Raw genomic sequence first — 20,821 nt, 5'->3', positions numbered from 1 at the left:
GTCATGCCCCGCCCCTTGTTTCCCAATCCTGCCTTCTAACTAGATCTTTTTAAAAAAATTCCACTCCACGTGAAACACACATGGCTAAGCTCAGTGCCAGGGCTACCCAAATGAGAAGAAGAAATCCCTGAGAGAACGGCCCAGGTCATGTTTCCAAAGGGAATTATAGTCCTCTTTGGGGTTATTTCTAAATGTAAGGCAGCTGTCTGCACAGCCATATCTGAGACTGTTGGCTAGAACAGACCCAAACTCCTAGAATTACCCTGGGAGGCTGAGGGAACCTGAAGTCTAGACCTAGGGTATATTCTGATTCAGTTCAGACTTCTACAGAGAAACATTTCCAAATGCTGAGATATATCCAGCTAAACTACTGGATAAACCCAGAGGCACGGGAGGTTACCTATACCAAGTAACAAAATATAGCAATGCCCACAATTAATAACTATCTCAGACAAGTTATTTAACTTCTCTGGTCCTCAAAATCCACCTATAAAATGAAAAGGCTGGACTCTGAGATCCCTTCCTATTCTAACATCCTATAAGCCTATGAGGCCTGTATTTCAACATGTAGCACTGAGCCTTGTCTTCATTAATGCCACATTTCTTATCTCAGTCTAGAATAAAATCACATAGCCAGTACTTTTTAAAAAGGTCTGTCAATGTTCATAAGAGTCTCTGGGGTGAGCAGAAACTCTCTTGAACAGTCTACACTCACTAGTGCACGTCAGTGGCATGCTGGCACCAACTCATGCCAGTTTCCAAGAGCTGACTTAAATTTTCAAGAATTTTGTGAGCTGGTTATCAAACCGTTATAAGCAAAATGTGGTATATCCACACAATGGAATATTATTTTGCCATAAAAAGGAATGAAGTACTGACACATGCTACAAGGATGAAATTTGACAACACCATGGTAAGTGAAAGAAGCCAGTAATAAAAGTCCACATACTATATGATTCCATGCATATGAGGGTCCAGAATAGGAAATCTATAAAGATAAAACAGACAGATTAGGGCTAGGGCAGAGGGATGGAATGGTGGAATAGATGAATAGTAGTAAAAGGTATGATGGGGTTTGAGATGGTGAAAAAATTCTAAAATTGCCTCTGGTGGTTGCATGTATCTATGAATATGCTACAAACCACTAAACTGTATATTTTACATGTGTGAATCATACAGTATGTGAATTATAATTAAGATGTTTAAAAAAAACAAAAATAAACAGGTGGTACATCGAAATTAGACACAGGAGGAATATCTACACCACGGAAACTGGCAAACACTATAAATTAGCCCTGTCTCTCTTCATACCAAGCTGGTTGTTAAACATTTACTGGCACACAAGTGCACATGTCCTTTGGCCTAGAGGTTTCTTGCTGATCCAAATCTGAATTTATGTTTGATCATTTGTCACAAATTATTTGGTTCCCTCAGAGGGTATGTCCTGGACCCAGAGTTCAGCTCTATTCCATGAACAATCAGCATTGCAAGAAAATAATATAACTGTTAAGGTAAAACGGCACAGCACTTACGAGTCAGTATCCAGTGAAAAGTAATCATACAGCTTAACTATTCTGGGATGATCCAGCTCTTTATGAATCCGGTATTCCCTACATGCATGCCTGTAAACAAAAGGGAAAATTAACAAGAAGGTATATTGGTCTGCCTTTTAGAACTCTTCAAAGATCCTCCTAAATATTCAATCATTTCTCTATTGTCTCCACATGTTAATTCCATTCAGGTCCATCTGGTCCCTCATCTGACTTTTCTCTTTGCTCATCCTATTTTCTCCGCTGGAATCTACCAAGCCATTGAGAAAATAATAGGTGCTCTGGCTGGGCGTAGTGGCTCATGCCTGTAATCCCAGCACTTTGGGAGGCCGAGGCAGGTGGATCACGAGGTCAAGAGATGGAGACCATCCTGGCCAACATGGTGAAACCCCGTCTCTACTAAAAATACAAAACTTAGCTGGGCATAGTGGTGCGCACCTGTGGTCCCAGCTACTCGGGAGGCTGAGGCAGGAGTCACTTGAACCCAGGAGTTGGAGGTTGCAGTGAGCTGAGGTCGCGCCACTGCACTCCAGCCTGGTGACAGAGCGAGACTCCATCTCCAAAAATAAAATAAAATAAAATAACAGGTGCTCAAATATTTGTTAAGTGAATGGATGTCAACCCTTTTCATCCCTTTCAAGTTCATTCTATGATAATCACACCTCTTTTCCACGTATACTCAAGTATCATAGATTTTAAAATAACAAGGACAGTTATTTTCCCCCCTCCTCTAAAGCTGATACATCATATCTGTAAATGTATATATGCTCGGGTAACATCAAAGGGGTCATTTTTAGCATGTAAACCCCTTAGGTTAAAGCATTATCTGTTACATAAATCAATTAGCAGTACTTTGTATTTTTTGTTTTTAAATCCTCCTTACAAAAACAATTTAAGTGCTATTAGCTTTACTTTATTCTAATAAAATATGAAATGTGAAATTATGGAACCCCAGTTTTCTTAGAATGGCGAATTTGACACAGTCATCCACTGCATAACAACCCTTCGGTCAATGATGCTAAGCCACACATATGACAGGGGTCCCATAAGAGTATAACAGAGCTTCCCATGAACTGAGGAAGAAAAAAAAAAAAGTACAACAGAGCTGAAAAATTCCTATCACCTGGTGACCCAGCAGTCATGATGTCACCACACAATGCATTACTCGCGCTTGTGGTGATGCTGGTGTAAACAAACCTACTGTGCTGCCAGCCATATTAAAGTCTAGCACCTAACAATTATCTACAGTATATAACACTTGATAATGATAATAAACGAATACATTATTGGTTTATGTATTTACTATACAGCAGGCCCTTAAATAACATCATTTTGTTATAACGCTGATTTAAAAAAAAAAAAAAAAAAGGGCCAGGCACGGCAGCTCATGCCTGTAATCCCAGGACTTTGGGAGGCCAAGGCGGGTGGATCACCTGAGGTCGCTGGATGACCTGAGGTCAGGAGTTCGAGACCAGCCTGACCCAACATGGTGAAACCCCGTCTCTACTAAAAATACAAAAATTAGCTGGCCGTGGTGGTGGCCACCTGTAATCCCCACTACTCAAGAGGCTGAAGCAGGAGAATCACTTGAACCTGGGAGGTGGAGGTTGCAGTGAGGCGAGACTGTGCCATGGCACTCTAGCCTGGGTGATAAAGTTAGACTCCATCTCAAAAAAAAAATCAATTCCTGGTCGGCACCACTGTCCATGTGGAGTCTGTTTGTTCTTCCCCTATCTGTGTGGGTTTTCTCAGGTTATTCTGCTTTCCTCCCACATCCCAAAGGCACATGTGTTGGGTTCACGGGCATACCCACATGGGGTGTGTGTGTGTGTGTGTGTGTACCCGCCCTGCAATGGGATGGCATCCTGTCTAGGGTGGCTCCCACCTTGCCCCTGAGCTGCTGATTTAGGCTCTGGCCACCCTCAACCCTGAGTGGGGAATGAGTGGGTAAATGTTACCTTGTTTCTATTAAACTTTCTTAAATGTATATAAAGCTCATATACATTTCAACATTTAGTATTAGAAGTGTTTTAGTCTTTATTTAGAAGCTGGGTAATGTTTTTGTGACCAGGAATATGCCACAGGAACTTAACTCTTGTTTATGTCAATTAGCCTATGGTAAAATTGGTTTTGTTACACCTTGTTTCCCTTAAAGTTGCAGTTTCCAAGAACCTATCACTGCTACTAAGTGAGGGCTCATGTACTGCATTTTTTTTGTTTTTGAGATGGAGTCTCGCTCTGTTGCCAAGGCTGGAGTGCAGTGGCGCGATCACAGCTCACTGTGGTCTTTGCCTTCCGGGTTCAAGTGATTCTCCTGCCTCAGCCTCCCAACTAGCTGGGATTACAGGCACATCCCAGCACGCCCAGCTAATTTTTGTATTTTTAGTAGAGAGAGGGGGTTTTGCCATGTTGGCCAGGTTGATCTTGAACTCCTGACTTCAAGTGATCCGCCTGCCATGGCCTCCCAAAGTGCTGGGATTACAGGCATGAGCCACGGCACCTGGCCTGCACTGTACTTTTTAATTATTTAAATTTTAGAGACCAGGGGCGGTGGCTAACGGCTGTAATCCCAGCACTTTGGGAGGCTGAGGCAGGCGGATCACTTGAGGTCAGGAGTTTGAGGCCAGCCTGGCCACCATGGAGAAACTGCGTCTCTACTAAATATACAAAAAGCAGCAGGGAGCGGTGGTGTGCACCTGTAATCCCAGCTACTTGGGAGGCTGGGGCAGGAGAGATGCTTGAACCCAGGAGGCAGAGGTTGAAGTAAGCTGAGATAACACCACTGCACTCCAGCCTGGGCGACAGAGTGAGACTCCATCTCAAAAAAAAAAAAAAAATTTTAGAGTGTACCACTTCTACTTATTAAAAAAAAAAAATTAACTACAAAACAGCCTCAGGCGGGTCCTTCGGAGGGTATCCCAGGAGAAGGCATTGTTATCATGGGGGTGAAAGCTTCATGCATGTTATTGGCCCTGAAGAGCTTCCAGTGGGACAAGATGGAGATGGAAGAAAGTGATATTGATGGTCCTGACCCTGTGCAAGCCTAGGCTAATGAGTTGTGTGCCTTAGTTCTTAACAAAAAATGTTTAAAAATAAAAAAAAAATTGTAATAGAAAAAAGCTTATAGAACAAGGATACAAGGAAAGAAAATATTTTCATACAACCGTACAATGTGATTTTTTTAAGCGAAGTGTTATTATGAGAGTCAAAAAGGTTAAAAAAAGGCAGTTTCTACAGCAAAAAGGTTACAGTAAGTGAAGATTAATTTATACTTGAAGAAAAAATTTTTAATAAATGTAGTGTAGCCTCTGTGTACAGTGTTTATAAAGTCTACAGTAGTGTACAACAGTATCCTAGACTCTGACTCACCCAGAGCAACTTCCAGTTTTGCAAATTCTATTAATGGTACAGGTGTACCATTTTTATACTGTATATTTACTGCACCTTTTCTATGCTTAGATATGCTTAGATACACAATTAGTAACACAACTGCCTATAGCAGGGGTCCCCAACCCAGTACAGGTCCGTGCCTTGTTAGGAACTGGGCCACACAGCAGGAGGTGAGCAGTGGGTGAGTGAGCAAAGCTTCATCTGTGTTTACAGCTGCTCCCTGTAGCTCGCATGACCGCCTGAGCTCCACGTTCTGTCAGATCAGCAGTGGCACAGATTCTCATAGGAGTGCAAACCCTACTGTGAACTGTACACACCAGGGATCTAGGTTGTGTGCTCCTTATGAGAACCTAGTGCCTGATGATCTGTCACTGTCTCCCATGACCACCAGATGGGACCGTTCAACTGCAGGAAAGCAAGCTCAGGGCTCCCACTGATTCTACATTATGGTAAGCTGTGTAATTAATTCAGTATATACTACAATGTAACACTAATAGAAATAAAGTACACAACAAATGTAATGCGCTTGAATCATCCTGAAACCATGTCCCCCTGTCCCCAGTCCATGGAAAAACTGTCTTCCACAAAACCGGTCGCTGGTGCCAAAAAGGCTGGAAACCACTGGCCTACAGTATTCAGTACAGTAACATGCTATACGGGTGTGTAGCCTAGGAGCAATGGGCTATACCATACAGCCTAGGTATGTAGTAGGCTATACCATCTAAGCTTACATTAAGTACACTCTGTGATGTTTGCACAACAACAAGATCACCTAACGATACATTTCTCAAAATGTAGCCCCATTGTTAAGCAACATACGACTAATATGATTAGCATTTTTAAGGTACTTTTCTAGTTTAAATCATTTCATAAGGAACAAAAGTGTACTGTATAGTCTGACATATTCATATTCTGAATTTTAGAAGAACAGAATATGCTTACACAATATAATTACCAATACTATTTTAAGAATGTAGTTCTGGCTGGGCGCAGTGGCTCGTGCCTGTAATCCCAGCACTTTGGGAGGCTGAGGTGGGCAGATCACCTGAGGTCGGGAGTTCAAGACCAGCCTGACCAACGTGGAGAAACCCTGTCTCTACTAAAAAAAAATACAAAATTAGCCGGGGTGGTGGCGCATGCCTGTAATCCCAGCTACTCAAGAGGCTGAGGCAGGGGAATCACTTGAACCCAGGCGGCGGAGGCTGTGGTGAGCTGAGATTGCGCCATTGCACTCCAGCCTGGGCAACAAGAGCGAAACTCCGTCTTGGAAAAAAAAAAAAAAAAAAGAAAGAATGTAGTTCTTATTTACAAAGACAGTAACTGATATTTTAAGTAATTCAGCACTATTTGGCTTAGGACATTTTGTTATAAGGCTAGTTGGAAAAGACACACTTTCCATAGTACGGTAAAATAAAACTAAAAAACAGTGATGTTTTCAGAAACCGGTAAACTTCAGTATACCAAAAATACAAAGAAAGCACTAACTAAAGAAAAGCTGAGGAAAAAATTAGGGGAAGTGGGGAAAGGGAGAAATAGGAATCTAAAAGTAATTACATATATTTTTCCCCAATGGAAACTATTTGGGCTTAGTTTTCAAGCTGCCACTTTTGGCCATTTTGCCTCCCCTGACGCTTCATTTCATCATCTTTACGTTTTTCCAAAAAACGACTTGCCAGCACTGAGGCAGGTGTTAGAACACACACTACCCTGGGAACACAGAGGCCTGGCTCCTTGCTGTGGCTCTGTGGCTCCACCTCTCTGAGCTTCGGTTTCGGCACCACTGGACTGGATGTTTTGAAGTGAGCTTGCTGCAGACACTCAGCAAATGTAGCTTTGGCCTCCCCAACCCTCAATTCCAAAGTAGCTCCACGCTGGTTTTTTTTTTTTTTAAATTACATATATTTAACAGTACAGTTTTACACAGAGTGCTAACAGCACTTTTCTTCATATTTTACAGAAGGGCTAGAAACATACAGATTTTCTTTTTCTTTTCTTTTTTTAAGACAGTCTTGCTCTGGTGCCCAGGCTGGGGTGCAGTGGTGCCATCTTGGCTCACTGCAACTTCCGCCTCCTGGATTCAAGGGATTCTTCTGCCTCAGCCTCCCAAGTAGGTGGGATTACAGGTGCGTGCCACCATGCCCAGCTAATTTTGTATTTTTAGTAGAGACCGGGTTTCACCATATTGGCCAGGCTGGTCTCAAACTCCTGACCTCATGATCCACCCGCCTCGGCCTCCCAAAGTGCTGGGATCACAGGTATGGACCACTACGCCCTGCCCAGATTTTCTATTAGTAATCATACAATAGCACATCACCAAATATAGCTCCTAAATAGGATGCATTACAATTTGTTTAGAATTTAAAGGCTTAAGGGCAATAAGCAGGAGAGGAAAAAGTATGTACGTTTTTATTTTACAAAACTGACTGAAAAATACATTCAAGAAACAGTAAAGAGATTTAATACCATCTTGTTGGGTGTGGTGGCTCATGCCTGTAATCCCAGCACTTTGGCGGGCTGAAGTGGGAAGATTGCTTGAGCCCAGGAGTTAAAGACCAGCCTGGGCAACATAGTGAGACCCTATCTCAAAAAGAATTTAATATGATCTCATGTGCCCTGAAGGAGGTGGCACCTGATTAAGAGAGGTAATCGCTATGTCCAAATAATCTCCTACACGGAGCTTCTGCAACTGCAGAGTCACAGAATCATCAGTCCCCTTTCTGCCAGCACACTTGCATTTTTAAATACATTAAGATTCCTTGTAATATTGCATTTGATAAAATAAGGGTGCTGCTGTTTTTGTTTTTGAGACGGAGTCTTGCTCTGTCGCCCAGGCGACATACAGTGGCGCGATCTTGGCTCACCACAACCTCTGCCTCCTGGGTTCAAGCAATTCTCCTTCCTCAGCTTCCTGAGCAGCTGGGATTACAGGTGCCTGCCACCATGCCTAGCTAACTTTTTTTGTATTTTTAGTAGAGACGGGGTTTCACCATGTTGGTCAGGCTGGTCTTGAACTCCTGACCTCAGGCAATCCACCCACCTCCGCCTCCCAAAGTGCTGGGATTACAGGCGTGAGCCACCGTGCCCAGCCGGTGCTGCTGTTTGTTTCTTTGTGGGTTTTTTTTGTTTTTTTTTTAAAGGTTACAGGCCGGGCACGGTGGCTCATGCCTGTAATCCCAGCACTTTGGGAGGCTGAGGCGGATGGATCACGAGGTCAGGAGATCGAGACCATCCTGGCTAACACGGTGAAACCCTGTCTCTACTAAAAATACAAAAAAGTTAGCCAGGCTTGGTGGCAGGCACATGTAGTCCCAGCTACTCGGGAGGCTGAGGCAGGAGAATGGCGTGAACCCGGGAGGCGGAGCTTGCAGTGAGTGGAGATCACGCCACTGCACTCCAGTCTGGGCGACAGAGTGAGACTCTGTCTCAAAAAAACAAAAAACAAACAAAAAGTTTAAAAATCTAGGGACTAAACAGATCACTGTTCTAAGTTATTTTTCACTCTAGCATGCTATAAATGTATAGCGCTCTACCCTTTGGTTTTAACTTCTTGATTTTGTGCATTTTACAGCAGAAACCAATTTCTCTTGTTGAGGTACAGAAAACACAGGAAACAAAAGGCAGCAAAAATTTAAGAATCAAAATGTCATTCAAAGTTCTCGCCAATTAAGGGAATTTGCAGAGTGTCGCTGAACCTGTGCCCAGCTCTAAAACCGCATCTCTTACTTCATCAGCAAGGAAATGACTGAGCCATGTTCAACTTTCAACTTATAATCCAAGAGATCCATGCACTACAAATACAGAGAATTTAATGAGAAACTGGAAGAAACTCATCCACCAAAATGTCTTTTACTCTCTTATAAGTTAACATATATTTAGATTTTTCAAAATGCTTACTTTTATCTTTAAAAAATTAGAATAGAGTATCATACAAAAGCATACTAACTCCGATACAAATTACTTCTGCAAATAATTTTAAGTGAAATTTTTCCTACGGCAGAATTTTTAATATGTTATTTGAGGGAGTTAAAGCAGTCGTAATACTAAATTTTTAAAATAAAAATTTTTAATAAAATTTGTTTTTATAATATAAATAAAACACAATCAGTTTACTTTTTGTTTGCTTATGGTAGGAGGAGGAGAGGAATGAAGTGACAGAACAAAATTCAAAATACAACAAAACAAACACCTCTTATTTTCTTTTGAAATCTGCCTTCTTTTTTACCAGAATAAATGTCTTGATTCCAGATGGGACTGGGAAGTCATCCCCATGAATGGAAACGCAATTAACAGACCTTACTAGCAGGGTTATAGCATTTTCATATTTTATAATGTCACAACACTGAAGTGTACTACTTTTTAGTTTAATACTGACTTTTTAAAGCACTCATCAATGTCCGTTATGTGCTTGATGTAAGTCTCCTTTTAGTTCAAAGCAGTTAATGATTTTGTCAATTCGCCATTTTCTATAGCCTGAAATGCATGAGTATGATTTCATATCACTGAGAAAGCCAATTCTTTCAAAAGAAAGGTGGAGGTACTTAAGAATTGTCTCCTCAGTGCTGCTTCCTGATTGGAAAACAAAACAAAACAAAAAAAAAGAACTCCCCCCAGCTGCCCAAGCAAGAATGAAGGTCACAAGAACTCACACACCCTCTCCCCAAGGTGTCTGCCAAATAGGAAATGCCCCCTCCTCAGATGAGCTCAGGCACCATGATCCCCCCTCTGATGAGGAAACAGAGTAGAAAGGCACCAATGCCAGCCTGGAACTTGAATGGAAAGAACTTAGACAAATAGGACCATCCCCTTCACGTGCTCTCTGATTCTGTCTGGTAGAGACATATGTGAGAAAACACCCAATCCATACCCACCAGGCCTCAGAGTGCTTGCCAACTGTTTGAAGGAGGGACAAGGCCCGGCTTCCACTCCTCAGTGTTTCAAAAGGCTAGATGGGCAGAACGTCCACCTGCAGTTGCTGTGGTATCCAACACTAGAGCTCTCTGCAAGGTCAGCCAGAAACCTGGATACTGAGACTAGGCAAAATACATATACGTCTCAGCACAGGAACTATGTTCTCGAGGTTAACCAAGGTTGGTCCCTACAGGGCATTTTTAAAGAGAAGCAGGTACTGGTCCAACACCCTTAGGCATTCTTAGGGCCTCAATACAGTAGTGGCATTGCTCACTTATAACTGGTCAGAACAACATGTGCTTTCCTTCTCTGAAGTGCTCCTGGCACTCACTATGGTGTGCCACTCATCCCTACATATCAAGTGACTGGAATGTTCTTATAATAATGTAACTGCTCCTCAGGAGCATCTGGACTGCAGCTGCCTGTCACCTAAGAAACACACGCAGGGTGCCACAGGTCATCCCTTCTCCCTCTGCTAAGCCCTGTTGCTCTTAATGTAGCAGGAACCTTCCCTCCTCCAGTGCTGAGCACCACTGCCCATCTGTCTGGAACAGGAAGAACTTCTGGGTCCCTGATGAACAAGAGGTATAGAGCAAGAGTTGCCTTGGACCAGGCTAGAAGCCAACTAAAGGGCTACTTCAAAGACCACTGTTTTTCCCCTTCCAAATTATTATTTATAAAACAAACAAACAAACAAACAAAAAAAACACCAAAAAAAACCAAGACTGCCTTTATAGAAAGGAGGTGTTTGTTTTGTCAAAAAAGCCTGTCCCCTCCTTTCAAGGGCAGGACTTGTCTGATTCAATACTTGTACCAACAACAAGGAAACAAAACTAAGCCCAGTGGGGAACCTAATAGCAAATTAAGTCTGCATAGCCTCTAAAGCAAATGAGCCATGAACTCCAACGTTCAGAAGCTTGGGGAGATATAGGCAAAACCTGACATCAGTGGAACAAAGCAATTCACAGCTGTGCATATTATAACAATTCATTTTAAAGAAGCCCCCCCTCTCTACCTCACACCCCAAGTACAGATGAAGGCTGCCACTAGTACTATTCTATAGAGAAGCAAGCACAGAAGTGGGATCCTGAAGACCAAGAACTTTGAGATGGGCAAACTGTGACCGGGAGGAGAACATAGCACAGAGAGGCTGAACAAGTCAAACAGGTGCCACCAAGACACACCAGGTGCCCCCAGTCTCTTCCAGAAGGAAATGACTGAAGTAGCAGAAACAGCCCACCAGCAGCTCCCTAGGGTCTAGTTTCTATAGACAAGCAACAATTTTTTTTTTTTTTGAGATGGAGTCTCGCACTCGCACCATCACCCAGGCTGGAGTGCAGTGACGTGATCTCGGCTCACTGCAAGCTCTGCCTCCTGAGTTCACGCCATTCTCCTACCTCAGCCTCCCGAGTAGCTGGGACTACAGGTGCCTGCCACCACGCCCAACTAATTTTTTGTGTTTTTAGTAGAGACGGGGTTTCACCGTGTTAGCCAGGATGGTCTCGATCTCCTGACTTCGTGATCTGCCTGCCTCAGCCTCCCAAAGTGCTGGGATTACAGGTGTGAGCCACCGTGCCCGGCCAGCAAAAATGATTTCTAAGGCTTTATTTACTATAGCTATTTCTAGCCACAAAGGAAGGGAAGGTTAAGAGTACCTAGGGCTTTGGATTCAGGAAAGTCTGGATTTAAATACCAGCTCAGCCACTTCCTGTTACTCCAATTCTGTAAGCATCAGTTTCCTCGTCGTAACACTGAGAATGTATTTATTCTCTCAGGGCAGTTATGAAGATTACATAAAACAAAACCAACAACAATGCACGTAAAGCTTGTAGCATAATGCTCAAACTACAGGTATTATTTAATTTTAAAAAGTCAGACACTCAAGTATCACTTACTTGTGGTAATTCTCCTTTTTCTCATCTCTCCAGTTTTTATTTAACTGGTGAATTTTCACAGCTACGTATCTTTGCTCTGTTAGATCAAATGCCTATAAAGAGAATAAATTATATACTGGGTAAATGTTAAGAAAAATTACAGGTAACTGATGTGAAGCTTTAATTTAACATACAACATAATCAAAGTCCAAAATACATTATTAAATACATCACATACTTATATCAGTGTTGCAACCACCTTCTTGAAACTTGTGATTAGATAATTTAGAAGTCTCCAGACACACTGGCACCAAGGGATTTAGAACATAAAACCAGGCCAACACCACAAACAGAAAGATAGCCCCTGCCTTCAGAATCATTTCCCAACCATTCTCTTTCTGGACACCATCTATTCCCGTCTGGGACCCGTCTGCCTTAGGTTGTCTCTTATCCTTCAGTTGACACTGGGACTTTACAAGCTTCAAACATCCTGTCACTTTTGAAATTCCAGGGACACACACTGCCTGCCTCCTGGAGAAAATAACCCCTCACAATATACTTCTTTGGTATGATTGTTTACAAAACAACCCTGTAATTTGGCATATTGTTTATTAAAATAAAAAGAGAAACAAGAACAAAAAACAGCCCTGCCTTTAGTCCCATCTCTATATGCTGGGTAAATGAAAAGTGGTTTTGTTGTTGTTGTTTTTGAGACGGAGTCTCGCTCTGTCGCCCAGGCTGGAGTGCAACGGTGCGATCTCGGCTCACTGCAACCTCTGTCTCCCGGGTTCAAGTGATTCTCCTGCCTCAGCTTCCTGAGTAGCTGGGATTACAGGCATGTACCATCACGCCCGGCTAATTTTTGTATTTTTAGTAGAGATGGGGTTTCACCATGTTGGTCAGGCTGGTCTCCTGACCTCAGGCGATCCGCCCCGCTTCGGCCTCCCAAAGTGCTGGGATTACAGGCGTGAGCCACTGCGCCTGGCCGAAAAGCAGTTTCTAATCCCAAAAATGGCTGAAGTTAGTCACCCCAAGTCACTTCTCCAGCACTGTCCAGAGGCAGGAACCAGCTTTCCCCAGTGGCCACCACTGCCAGCAAGTCCTGCATCAGCTAGGTAGTGCTTGCTATAGCACAGTGAAAAAGATAACATGGATTTTTGAGGAAGCTGGGTGTAAATCATAATTTGATAAAGTAATCTTTCAATTCAATTGAAGATTTCCCTCCAAACAAAAGAATTTATTGCATAGCTCCTTTAGAATAGTTTTTCTTAGTTTGTAAAGTTTAGATTAAAAGCTTACTACTTCAGTTTCAACACTGTTATCACCCATCTGCTAATTTCCACAAATATACAAATAGATGAAGGCAACAAGTGCAGAAAACAGTACATAAATAGGGTGATCACTACTTTACAGATCTATCTAAACCTAAGTTTCTCTGGATAAGCACTGCATGTAGAGAGAGCTGCTTATAAAATAGAGAAACTTCCATCATTTATACCAAATTAAAACCAGTATGTTTAAAGTATAAAAACCACTCACTTCAGACATAATATCTTATTTCACAAAAATTGCAACATTTTTTATTTTTATTTTTTTATCTAGACAGGGCTTCAATGTGTTTGCCAGGCTGTTTTTGAACTCCTGGCCTCAAGTAATCTTCCCACCTTGGCCTCTCAAAATATTGGGTTAGAGGCAGTAGAGGCCATGCCCGGCCAAAAATGGAAACTTTTGAACTTCTTTTCTTAAAGAATCTTCAGTCCATTCACAATCATGAATACCATTATGGCTTCTCAGTAGAAAACCATTTCAAATAATTTTTAAAAACATTAAATAAGCCAGGCGCAGTGGCTCACACCTGTAATCCCAGCACTTTGGGAGGCCGAGGGAGGTGGATCATGAGGTCGGGAGATCGAGACCATCCTAACACGGTGAAACCCTGTCTCTACTAAAAAATATACAAAAAATTAGCCGGGCATGGTGGCGGACACCTGTAGTCCTAGCTACTTGGGAAGCTGAGGCAGGAGAATGGCATGAACCCGGGAGGCAGAGGTTGCAGTGAGCCGAGATAGCACCACTGCACTCTCCAGCCTGGGCGACAGAGCGAGATTCCGTATCAAAAAAACAAAACAAACAAACAAACAAAAACCACACAAAAGAAAAAAACATTAAATACCACCCAATTTGTAAGAGCACCAATGCTATTTCAAGCATAATTTTCTCTAACTACTACACTGTACTTCTATTCTAAATCCAAGACACTGTGACCTACCACTGACTTAAGAAAGGATTTTGGAGAGTGGAGAACAGCAAAAGAAAAACTACATTAAATGCACACATCACTGTAAGAAGTATTCAGATTTCAGAAACAAAATGTGTGGGGCTTAGGGTGGTGGCTCACACCTGTAATCCCAGCACTTTGGGAGGCCGAGGCAGGCAGATCACGAGGTCAGGAATTTGAAACCAGCCTGGCCAACATAGTAAAACCCCATCTCTACTAAAAAATACAAAAATTATCCAGGTGTGGGGTCGGGCGCCTGTAATCCCAGCTACTCCGGAGGCTGAGCTAGGAGAATCACTTGAACCCGGGAGGCAGAGGTTGCAGCAGTGAGCCAAGATCACACCATTACACTACAGCCTGGACGACAGAGTGAGACTCTGTCTCAAGAGAAAAAGAAATAAAATGTTTGAAGAAATACATTAGGAAAAAATAGGATGATCAAATTACTAAAAGTAACTGGGAGGCACCAAGAACCAATTTTGATGATTTAAAATTACATACACTTCTAGGTATACATCCAAAAGAATTGAAAGCAGAGTCTCACAGAGATAACTGGACACCCAAATTCAAAACAGCACTATAGGCTGGGTGCGGTGGCTTGTGCCTATAATCCCAGCACTTTGGGAGGCAGAGATGGGCGGATCATTTGAGGTCAGGAGTTCGAGACTAGCCTGGCCAACATAGTGAAATCCCGTCTCTACTAAAAATACAAAAAAAATAGCTGGGCGTGGTGGTGCACACCTGTAATCCTAGCTACTGGAAGAGGCTGAGGCAGCAGAATCACTTGAACTGGGGAGATGGAGGTTGCAGTGAGCCGAGATTGCACCACTGCACTCCAGCCTGGGCGACAGAGCAAGACTCTGTCTCAAAACAAACAAACAAACAAACAAACAAACCAAAAACAAAAACAACAGCACTATACACGGTAGGCGAGAGATGGAAGCAACCCAAGTGTCCATCGACAGAGGAGGATAAACAAAATGTGGTACATACAATAAAATATTAAGTGACCTTAAAAAGGAAGGCAATCTTGTCACATGCTATAGCACAGATGAACCTTGAGGACATTATGCTAAGTAAAATAAGCTGATTATAAAAAGATGTAGTATGAGTCCACTTCTGTAAGAAATCTAAACATAGTCAAATTCAGAGTAACAGAATGTAAAATGGTTCCAAGGACAAGGAGGAGAGGGAAAGGAAAGTTGGTTAATGGCTACAGAGTTTCAGTTTTGGAAGATGAAAAAAAGTTTGAGATCTATTTCACAAAAAGTGTGAATGTACTTTACTGAACTACACACTTAAAAATGGTTAAGATGGTAAATTTTCTATCTATCTTTTTACAATAAAAAATTACAAAGAAAATAAACTAAGCATTGACTTAAGAATGAACATAAATAAAAATGAAGAAAGCAGAAAGAAGGAATGAAAGCAGACATTAATGAAATAGAAAACTAACCAAATAGTTTTGATCAACAAAAAAGTTGATTCTTAGGAAAAAAATTAATAACAACACTGACTAATCTCTAGCCTATCAATCAAGAAACACAAAAATAAAAATTTTACAAGAACAGAGAAGTAACTAAGATGTGGAAAATATTTTTAAAAAATCTAGGCCAAGCATGGTGGCTGTAATCCTAGCACTTTGGAAGACTGAGGGGTGAAGATCACTTCAGGCTAGGAGTTTAAGACCAGCTTAGGCAGCACAGTGAAACCCTGTCTCTATTAAAAAAGAAAAAAAAAATCTAAATGAAATAGATTTCCTAGAAAAATTAAATTACCAAAACTGACTTAAGAAGGGAGAGAAAATCTGAATATATCAATAGTTGTAGAAGAAATTGAAAACACAGCCAAATGTTTTCCACTAACTCAACATCTCCCAGGAGATTTTTCTTTTCTTTCTTTGTAGAGGCATGGTCTTGCTATGTTGCCCAGGCTGGTTTCAAACTCCTGTGCTCAAGTGATCCTCCTGCCTCGGCTCCCAGAGTGCTGGGATTATAGACATGAGCCACAGAGTCTGTCCTGCCCAAGAATTTTTATGAGTCAACTCTAACAAACTTTCAAGGAGCCAACAATTCCCAAGTGATGAAAAGGGTTCCAGAGCATGGAAAAAAAGAGACTTCACAACTCTATCTAAGTAGCTAGGATAATTATGACATCAAATTTTGACAAAGCTGCTTGCATACAAAAGGTGACTATGGGCCAATCCTACTTATAAACACAGATTAAAAAATACAAATAAGATACTAGAAGCCAGATGCAGTGGCTCATGCCTGTAACCCCAACACTTTGGGAAGCCAAGGTGTGATCACTTGAGCCCAAGAGTTCAAGACCAGCCTGGGCAACATGATGAAACCCTGTCACTATAAAAAAAATACAAAAATTAGCCAGGTATGGTGGTACACACCTGTAATCCCAGCACTTTGGGAGGCTGAGATGGGAGTACACTTCAGCTCTGGAGTGGGAGGTTGCAGTGAGCCGAGACTGCACTGCTGCACTCTAGCCTGGGTGTCAGAGTGAGACAATGTCTCCAAAAAAAAAAAAAGATACTAGAATACCAAAACCAGTACAGTAGTGCACTAATCGTAATATAGTTCTGGAGATGAACAGTGATGTAGTGATGTCAGTCGCACAACACTGTGAAAGTACTTAATGCCACTGAAACATATACTTAATAAAATCACAGCTGGGTGCAGTGTCTCACACCCGTAATCTCAGCACCCTGGGAGGCCAAGGCAGGAGGATTGCTTGAGCCCATAAGTTTGAGACCTGCCTGGGCAATGTAGCAAGACCCCGTCTCTAGAAAAAATTTAAAAATTAGTGCACTGGGCCTGTAGTCCCAGCTACTCAAGAGGTTGAGGCAGGAGGCTTGCTTGTGCCCAGCAGTTTGAGGCTGCAATGAACTATGATTGTGCTACCTTACTCCAGCCTGGGCAATACAGCAAGACCCTATCTCTAAAATAAATAAATAAATAAAACCACAATTTAAAAAAAATTAAGAAAACAGTAGAACTAGTTTTACCGTTTTTATTTGCAATGAAAACTATTTTACTGAAAAGATTTATCACATATAAATTCATATGAGCATAACATAAATCCTAACAGTGAAAGCTGTACTTCTGAAAGGGACAGCTATGCAACAAAGACTACTTAATAAACAATTCTGTACTTTACAGACAGGTGCCAGAAACACATAGAAAAATTAAACCCACATGTTATGGATCTGTAGCTATATTTAAAACATATTGAATCCCTCATTTGGTAAAAATCAACCTGGAAGCTCAGCAGCCTGTACTTCGCTAGCCCAACTGAAGCACTCTAAGCCAGGACACTCTTTCAGACTGCCAGTGCTAGTAAATGATATTAGAACACTTCTAAAACAAAAAGCAGCTTTTCCAATGGAAAAAAACCTATTCTTATTGGAAACAGGTTTGACACATCTATTCTGTAAAAGAAAGAAAGATAGCACATACTTTTTTCTAACAAATATGTATGAGGCAGGAAGTACAGAACCAGAATAAAAATCATCATAATTCCACGACCCAGTATATTTCCTTCTTGTTTTTTAAATCTATAATTACTTATTTTTCAAACTTGAAAATGGCAATACTGTATTCTACTTGGTCACTTAGGTTTATTGAAAGCTGTTTTCCCAAAGATACAGGTTTTTAAAGTTTTTGAGTTTCAACCAATGGATATCAACCTACAATTATCAGTATACTTAATGTTCTCCAAGTTGGTAGGAGCCGATAATTTAACCCCCAGTCTTTGTATCCAGTTCCTTATACTTACCTTGTAAACTTCACTGAAACCTCCTCTACCCAAAAGATGTAACAACAAATATCTGTCATTTAGCGTTGGATGATCTTTAAATCTGTGGAAACAGGGAACATGTAACACCCTGAGATCATGGACTACAGTCTTCCACGCTTGCAAAATTCCCAGAATATCTAACACATTATACATATAATTATAGCTGCTGTTGGTAGTTTGACAATCAACATCAACATGGCAAATACTGAGTATAAAGTTACACAGTTCAAAGAGGCAGCGTAATTACAATGAACAGCACCAGCTATAGAGCCACAGGACTTGGGTGCTGGTCTCAGTGTAGCTACACTAGACCTTTCTTGCTCCTCCTCCTTTTTTCTGCCCTGCTATACAACGAGGGAGGGTAGATTAGAGATTTTTAGATTGTGCTATTTGGCTCCTCCAAACTATTCAAGGGCCACATGTTCCCACCATTTCAAAACTACATACAGTAAAATTCCAAGACACTTGCTATTTCCTTAAAAACAGATTTGATTTTAAAGTGAGTCACATGTTCTATGTGCATTCATTATTCTCTCTTTAAGACAGATATAACTGTGTTCCCCATATTAGACTCTACCTTGGGTAGTTTCTTAATAATATGATAAAGAAATGACAAGTTCTGGCAAAAACAAATTTAAAAATATTTTTACCTAGTTCCTGATCTTAAACAATCTCACTATTAATTCTGAAATTACTTTACATGGATTTTAAGAAAGTAGGATGCCTATCTGGAGAGACATTACTGCATGATGGTTTAGATGAAAAAGATCCAAGTTGAACTCTTTGGTCACATTATTTATGGGTCCCTGGGCAAGTTAATTTAATTTCTCTAAGCTTGTTTTCTGATTAATGTATTAAAGATAACAGGGTTATCCTGCGGATTAAATGAGAGCACTAAGGGCACTTAGGACCAAGCCTGATACACAGAGAGCTCTCAGGAAGTGGTACCTGCTGTTGTCTGCCACTTTAACAGAAAGACAGGTCCAAAGCTCATATAAGCCAAACAAAAATATACAAGCTATGGCTTTATGAAAAAATGTTTCAGGGTCCAAAAAATATGGGGAAAAAACAGATTACTTATAAAAACCCCTTTCTACTTTCAACCTACTTTTCCCAGTTTCAATTCATCTACAATTAATGTACTGAACTTAAGAGTCTTACTTAAAATCTCAACACCTGAATAGCCCTTAAAGGTCATTCAGAAACCGAGTGTCATCTCAACCCAATACTCTTTCCACAACACCACACTGTGACCCATCTTCCCTTTCTTAAGGCTCTGTAGGAAAATCTGAATATGCAACATATCTCAACCATTTACAATTACAAAGCCATATTGTTTTAGTAATCTTTATTCATGTAAAAATGCTATATGTATACACATATATACTTAATATATAAATTTAATACAATTGTATATTTAAACCAAGGCAAATCATAATTTTGTTCACAAAATTGTATTAGATGCTACAAAAGAGCTAAATACACTATGGAATCATTTATGTAACTTACATTAAGCAAACACATTATTCTAGACCATTCAATTCATATCATAAAATGCTTAGCAATCTCCAACCCAATATGCCCCGAAGTAGCTTACTGTGAATTATCTTCATTATGTATCCTTTTTAGTTCCCTGATATGTAGATTTCTAACCCTTTCTAGTCTCTCCAGCTCTGCCTGGATCTCTGCTTCCTCCTAAAGCGAAAAGGAAAGAAATAGCACAAAATAGGGGGAACTTTACCTTTTTGGGATCTTATTTCAAAAACAATAGCAGACATTTATCTTATGAAAGGCTAAAGGAAGGTGCTTTGCACTGAAAGATTTCTTTTTAAGCGATAAGAATTTTAATCATAAAAATGAGCCCATAGAAAATAATAAAATTCAAACCATACAGAGGAGTTCAGTAAGAAAAGTAAAAGTTCCCTACCCTCCTCCTCCCTCCTCTCCATGCCCACTCCTGAGATTTAATAACCACTATTAAGTTTCTTACATAAGTTTTCAGGAATGTTTTGTGCATATACATTTAGACATGGAAACATTTTTTACAAAAATCAGGTTATCTATCTGGTTCTCATCTTTAAGTATGGATTACACTTGGTGACTTAAGTTCTACTTATTTTTATTTTTTAAGATGGAGTTTCGCTGTTGTCACCCAGGCTGGAGTGCAATGGCACAATCTCGGTTCACTGCAACCTCCGCCTCCCAGGTCCAAGTGATTCTCCTGCCTCAGCCTCCCGAGTAGCTGGGATTACAGGTACATGCCACCACGCCCAGCTAATTTTTTGTATTTTTAGTAGAGTCGGGGTTTCACCATGCTGGGCAGGCTGGTCTTGAACTCCTGACCTCAGGTGATCCACCCACCTCAGCCTCCCAAAGTGCTGGCATTACAGGTGTGAGCCACCATCCCCAGCAAGTTCTACTTATTTAACAAGCTCTGAGAACCCAGTGGGAAAACAGCATGAAAACTAATATGTGAAATAAAAAACAAAAGCACACCTACCAAAAGCAGTTTAGTAAATCTTTACTGACCATTATCACCTATAAAGAGCATCGACCAATGTATGGGCTTCTGAATTTTAAGAGCTGAGTAATCCACATCTAAGATATCTCAGTGAACATCATCAATAACAAATTCTATGTTATGTGCCTTTGTGTTTGAATAAGGTTCACATAAGACTTTCTCTTTTTAGCTAGTTTAGGCAAGGAATAAGAGCTGCTATGTGATTTAAAATATGATAGGAGTCTTCACATCAATTTCAAAACCATCTGCTCTTGTTATATATTTAAATTTTACTCCAAGGATAACCACTTGGGAAGCCTTATGATGTGTACAGAATTATCTGCTGATAGATCACTAGAGGGAAAAACACTCTCATTGGGTTGCTGGAATTGACTTGAAAATGCAAAGATAGGCCAGGCATGGTGGCTTACACCTGTAACCCGTAATCCCAGCACTTTGGGAGGCCGAGGCAGGAGGATTACTTGAGGTCAGGAGTTCGAGACCAGCCTAA

The 20,821-nt window shown here is 41.0% G+C and overlaps 1 protein-coding gene across 48 annotated transcripts in view; it reads right to left on the bottom strand.

Annotated features, from left to right (window-relative positions):
* The window catches only part of TLK2 (tousled like kinase 2), a 142,719-nt gene that overhangs the window by 15,471 nt on the left and 106,427 nt on the right, over positions 1-20,821 (bottom strand). For all 48 annotated transcript variants that reach the window (XR_010153064.1, XR_010153065.1, XR_010153062.1 and 45 more), the window contains 4 exons: positions 19,408-19,505; positions 17,790-17,871; positions 11,744-11,835; positions 1,533-1,622 (listed from right to left, as the gene is read on the bottom strand). Coding sequence is in view for 44 of the 48 variants with exons in the window: in XM_054670566.2 (XP_054526541.1) it covers positions 1,533-1,622; positions 11,744-11,835; positions 17,790-17,871; positions 19,408-19,505 (362 nt within the window). In the remaining 4 variants the exon portion in view is untranslated. The remainder of the gene's footprint in view (positions 1-1,532; positions 1,623-11,743; positions 11,836-17,789; positions 17,872-19,407; positions 19,506-20,821) is intronic.

This window comes from Pan troglodytes, chromosome 19 (assembly GCF_028858775.2).
Source record: "Pan troglodytes isolate AG18354 chromosome 19, NHGRI_mPanTro3-v2.0_pri, whole genome shotgun sequence".
Lineage (NCBI taxonomy): Eukaryota > Metazoa > Chordata > Mammalia > Primates > Hominidae > Pan > Pan troglodytes.
Note: the sequence above shows the minus strand (reverse complement) of the source record. Positions and strands in the feature narration are given on the sequence as shown.